General features: G+C 35.2%; 1 protein-coding gene across 1 annotated transcript; it reads left to right on the plus strand.

Moving 5' to 3' along the window:
• Positions 1-916: 916 nt before the first annotated feature.
• LOC132740987 (oxygen-dependent choline dehydrogenase-like) lies at positions 917-1,981 on the plus strand. The gene is made up of 2 exons (XM_060729060.1): positions 917-1,012; positions 1,250-1,981. Exons 1-2 carry the CDS (start codon positions 917-919, stop codon positions 1,979-1,981), a joined length of 828 nt encoding a protein of 275 aa, XP_060585043.1.
• Positions 1,982-5,535: the final 3,554 nt, after the last annotated feature.

Consider the following 5,535-nt stretch of genomic DNA (forward strand, 5'->3'; position numbering starts at 1 on the left):
GTATATATGAGCTGATTTATAACATTCAGTAACTGAATACGTTATAGATAGCTTGAATAATCTGGTATAAAATTTAATAAATGACCTATATACTTTATTTATACACAATGTTGATGCATTATCATACGCCTCGATACATATGGGGTTCATTTTTTGTAATGTGAAGGACGTTTAAAATATAGAAGTTTAAGTATCAAGGTTAGTTGTCTTACATACCTTACAGAGTTTACATTACTAACATATCTTTAAAAGAAAATGCCAGACGGATGATTTTTCGAGGTTTCCTATTTAAACATAAATATAACCTTTTTTCAGTACCTGTTTATAAGATAAATTACTGTACATGCTATTCTGCTATATGTGCTAAGTACTATTTTGACTGAGAGATCTACACAGATTGTACGTATAAGTGATATAGTTAAACTGAAATTCAGTTCAGTTATTAAATACATTTGTTATTGAATAGAAATTTCTCTTTGGTTTAAAAAAATAAACATAATGACGTTTTTTCTTTCGTTTCTGTATATTGTAATACTAAAAGATTCATCAAGCCAGTTACACCGAAAGTGTAAATGATTTATTGTCATTCTTTTCAGGAATTTAATTAACTAATTTAAAGACATGTGGTACAGTATTACTGCGGTATTTGTACTCTCCATCGCCATTTTGTATTTGAAACTACAGAACAATGCTTCTTATAATGAACATAGGGTAATTGTATCTGATTCACTTGAATCGACGTATATGATTATGTCATAGGGGTGGAGAACGGCAGGGTCAGTGATTGGGCGGCAAGAAATTTGCTGAAGACCAAAAATAATAAACGTGCTTTGCTTGAGGCTGGTGGATTTTAACGACGAAAATCATGGAAAGTTCCACGTTTTGCCGCTTTGGGGCGAATTGCAAGGTTCCAAATATGACTGGGAAAATATTACACGAAGCAGAAAATTCCTTTTTGGGATTGGAGGAAAATAGATCATACTGGGCCGCGGGCCGTGTTCTTGGAGGCTCGGTATTTGATCAATGTTGCTAATACACCAGAGGAATGCCGTTACGACTTTGACGAATGGGGCTGCAAATGGTTGTGAGGGATGGGGCTATAAAGATATCCTCCCATACTTCTTAAAGGCAGAAGACATTCACATTGACGAACTCAAGTCTTCAAAATATCATAATGTTGGTGAACGATGGTGCTGGGGAAGTAGCGAAACCAGCTTTCAGACTTTTTTCTAAGCTGGAAAAATTTTAGGATTGGGATTTTACGGATTATAATGGAAAGGCCCAACTGGGGTTTTTGCAAACCCAAATTTTCCCAAAAAGGGTTTTGGAAGAAATCCGCTTTTCCTATCTTGGAGTCAGTAAGAAAGAAAACCTTGATATTGCAATAAACTCGTTTGTTACTAAAGTGAAACTAAATGATAACGTAGCAACTGGCGTGTATTATATACGAAATAACAGAAAATATTTCGTGCGAGCTAAAAAGGAGGTGATACTCTCCGCTGGGACTGTAAAGTCACCTCAGATACTAATGTTGTCTGGAATTGGACCAAAGAAGCATCTTGAAGATATGGACATCCCTGTAGTTGCGGACTTGCCTGTTGGAGAAAATCTTCAAGACCACATATTTTTTGGACTTCATTCTAAAATTAACAAGTCTATTGGTTTAACACAAGAAAGTTTTAAAAGTTTCTCCAGTCTTATAAGTTATCAACTTTTTGGCACTGGACCGCTTACTTCTTCAGGTGTTGAAGCTACAGCTTTCATGAAAATAGGTGAAAAGAAAAAAGAAAATTTGTATCCCGATCTGCAAATAGCATTGTTTAGTGTGATTCTTAATTACAATGGACTTAAACTTAATAATAAAGTGAGGGATAATTACGAAAGGTTCGTGGAAGATGTAGATGGATTTACATTCTCTATTATAAACACCCACCCCAAAAGTCGTGGTCATATCAGACTTCGCACCAATGACCCCTTTTGATTACCCGTCTAGACCCAATACCTACAGAACAAAAAAGATATAGCGAACCCCATAGCTGGGAATAAAAATATGGGGAAGTATATGAAACTCCTATATGAAAAAACCGGGCTAATGTTAATGATTGAAAGAAAAAGGTTTTTTGTTCACAACACGGTTTTGGTTTGATGCATACTGGGAAAGCGTAATACGTCACCATGGCACTTACATGTTACCCATAATTTTGGGCCCCATGAAAAATGGGTGCCGTAGATTCCCGGGGATTTGCATTTTTTGGGTTTAAATTTCTTGGCGTTTTAAAAGGGGAATTTAAAACCCTTTCGTGTTGTGGATTTAAGCTTTTCCCCAAAGTCATTTTGTAGGAAATACAAATGGACCAACAGTTATGCTCGCTGAAAAGGCTGCTGATATGATTCGAGGTATAGATTCAGTTAAACAATTTAGGGAAAATCTCCCTGTGGATGTTTAATAGTAAGGCTTTATATTTCCTTAAAAGTTTATATGACATATAAGTTCCCCTATCCCTCAAATTTTTTGTGTTTTTTTAAATTATTTAATAAATTTTATGCTTTACAAAGAACTTTAAAAAACCTTTAAAACCCCAAATAAAAGTTTTCATTCGGGGGCGCATTTTTTTCTGTTTTTTTTTATTAAATTCCCTATAATTAATGGGGGATAAAGGAAAACCTAAAGGTCAGGACCCCCTTAACTTACTTCGCATATAAACATACAGAAAACCAATGAGCTGTGAATAGATATTACAGGAGATATGTGACTGTAGCGTATGTGTTAATATCAATTAATAATTATTGTGTAATTTTGGACTATAATAAATATACATGTATGTATGTATGAAATAGATTAGAAAAGGAAGGTGGCACATTTCACCCCTTGTTTCTTAATTACATTGTATATAACAAACTAACCAATTTCAGATATCCCCCCCCCCCCCCTTCGAAGAGGGGGTATATTGTTTTGTCGGTCTGTCTGTCTGTCCGTCGGTCGGGGTAGACCACATGGTTTCCGCTGATTATCTTAAAAACTATTTATCACAGTCTTCATATTTCACATACTAATTTGTCATAACTAGAAGATGACCGCTATTGTTTTTTGGATCACTAGGTCAAAGGTCAATGTCACAGGGGCCTTAAATGTCAGAATGGTATATTGTCTTGAAAACTATTACAAAGTCTTCATATTTCCCAAAGTGATTGGTTATAACAAGTAGATGAACCCCTATTGATTTTGGGGTCAAATGTCAGATACAGAGGTCTTGACAGTAAGTATGGTTTGGACCGCTTTTTCTATTGAAAGCTATTTATCATAAAGTCTTCATATTTGACAAAGCGATTAGTCATTAATGGAACATGACCTCTCTTGATTTTGGGGTCACTAGTTCAAAGGTCAATGTCAAAGGGGCCTTATATGTCAGAATGGTTTCCGCTTATTATTTTGATAAAAATGTATCACAAAGTTTCATATTTCACATATTGATTGCTCATATGTAGTAGATGACCCCTATTGATTTTGAGGTCACTATTTCAAAGGGCACAGGGGCCTTAAATATCAGATTATCTTGAAAGCTATTTATCACAAAATTTTATATTTCACATATTGATTGGTCATATGAAGTAGATGATCCTATTGATTATTGGGTCACTAGTTCAAAGGTGAAGGTCACAGCGGCCTAAAATGTAATAATGGTTTCTGCTAATTACCTTGAAAACTTTTTAACAGAGTCTTCATATTTCACGTATTAATTAGTCATAATGGGGGTCACTAGTTGAAAGGTCAATGTCTTTATATTTCACATATTGATTGGTTATAACTAGTGGGTCATTATCTTTCTTTTTTCCATTACTGAACACTTCCATGAACCCATTTAGGGAAAGTTTCTATAAAAAAAAATACAAAAAAAATACGAGTCAAGGGATAAAAGGAGGCATATGTGTCGTTCGACATTTCTTATTGTTGTTTTAGTGTTTTTGGCTTTTATAACTACAGTTTAAAGTAACTGTAACTATTACTTGTCAACAGCTGACTTAAATTCGAAAGATAGGAAGCTGTCCCTATAGATAACCTCTGTTATATACCATACATGTTACATCGAATTGAAAGTTTTATAAAATTGTGTGCATAAATTCCATTGTCCGTTGCTGGAATTTGATTTCAGGTTTTTCCCCTGTTCTGATTTACCGTTCTGTATTAATTTTCCCCAATCAGAAAGCAACAGGTTTTTCTGAAAATTGTAAAAAACATCCCTGTCGTCTGTGACCGTCACTTTTCATATATAGTGATCATCTGTAGTATCAATTATACATTACAATGGCACAAATAAAAGTTTGATTTGATGATACGAACATTCGAGACATGTAGAAAAGCGTGGACGATGCCAGTGTATGCCACATTGACGTGCTTGGGTCCATCCGATGTTATGCTTTGCTTAGCAGGATAACATCATAGTAGTGTTATATCAACGCCATATGGACACTTTTTTGGGATGTTTTTAAATTCAAAATTTCACCATATTATGTTTAAGTAAAGGGGAGCGTTGGTGGTAGCTTGCTGTTAGCCACTATACCGTCCATGAACAGGCTCAATCAAACCGAGACTGCAAACATTTAAAATTTTTAAAGCGCTTTTTAAGGGTCAAAAAAACCCGTTGGGATCAGGATTTTAAAGTTAATGAAAATTTAAAAAAACATGTAATAAAATTTTGTTGTACGGGCCCGGCCCAATTTTATAAAAAAATAATAAAAATTAAAGGGAAAATTTTTGAAAACCGGGGGAAGGGCCCTTATTTTTTTTGACCCTCGTCACGCCCCAAAAACCAAAAATAAGGGGTTTTTGCAAGGGAAACCACCCTGGAACCCCCCGGGCACCCTGCGGCATCGGCGCAAAACCCGTCGGATACATCCCCTTCGCCTTTTAAACAAACACCTATAGCAAGAAAGAAAAAACTGATAGCGAACAGCATGGTTTCAAATTCAGACTGCGGGGTTCCCAAGGGGGTCTGGATCCTCCCGGGCCCGCAAACCCTTTATTTTTGGTTTTTGCCCGTGACGCGGCTCATTTATTAATTCAACTAACAAATAACTCTTCAATTTTTTTATAAATTTTTACAAACGTTACATTCACGTGGAGACAACTGTATAATAGGCATAATCAAATACACGTGAAGATGATCTTTCTTTGATACAAGCCGATGCATACCGTATAATTACTCTATTTTGATTTAAAAGCTTTTTTGTCATTTTATCATTTTTGTTATAGTGTCAAATGCTTGAATGATGTTTATTTCCTAAATATAATCATTTAAAGAAGATTCTTAACAACAAACAGTAAAGGAAATTGCTTCCACAATTGCCGCAAGGAAACGTTTGTTGTTGTTGTTGTTGGTGGTGGTGGTGGGTTTTTTTTTGTGCGTCGCATTTAAAGTATCAATATTTTGCCAAATTACCTAAACTCAGCCAGGCATTTTGCAATCCCTTTAACGCTCTGGCCATTAATAGGTGAGATGATCGATATTTTGTATCTATTTCATGTTTAACAGGGTA

This window comes from Ruditapes philippinarum, unplaced genomic scaffold (genome assembly GCF_026571515.1).
Source record: "Ruditapes philippinarum isolate M1 unplaced genomic scaffold, ASM2657151v2 ctg411_1_1_1_1, whole genome shotgun sequence".
NCBI classification, from domain to species: domain Eukaryota; kingdom Metazoa; phylum Mollusca; class Bivalvia; order Venerida; family Veneridae; genus Ruditapes; species Ruditapes philippinarum.

What these genes read in the sequence shown, in the direction of transcription:
- LOC132740987 (XM_060729060.1), top strand. Translation starts at nt 917, where the DNA reads ATGACTGGGAAAATATTACACGAAGCAGAAAATTCCTTTTTGGGATTG. An exon ending in GCCGTGTTCTTGGAGGCTCG is followed by an intron (nt 1,013 to 1,249) that starts GTATTTGATCAA and finishes GAAAAATTTTAG; the next exon opens with GATTGGGATTTTACGGATTA.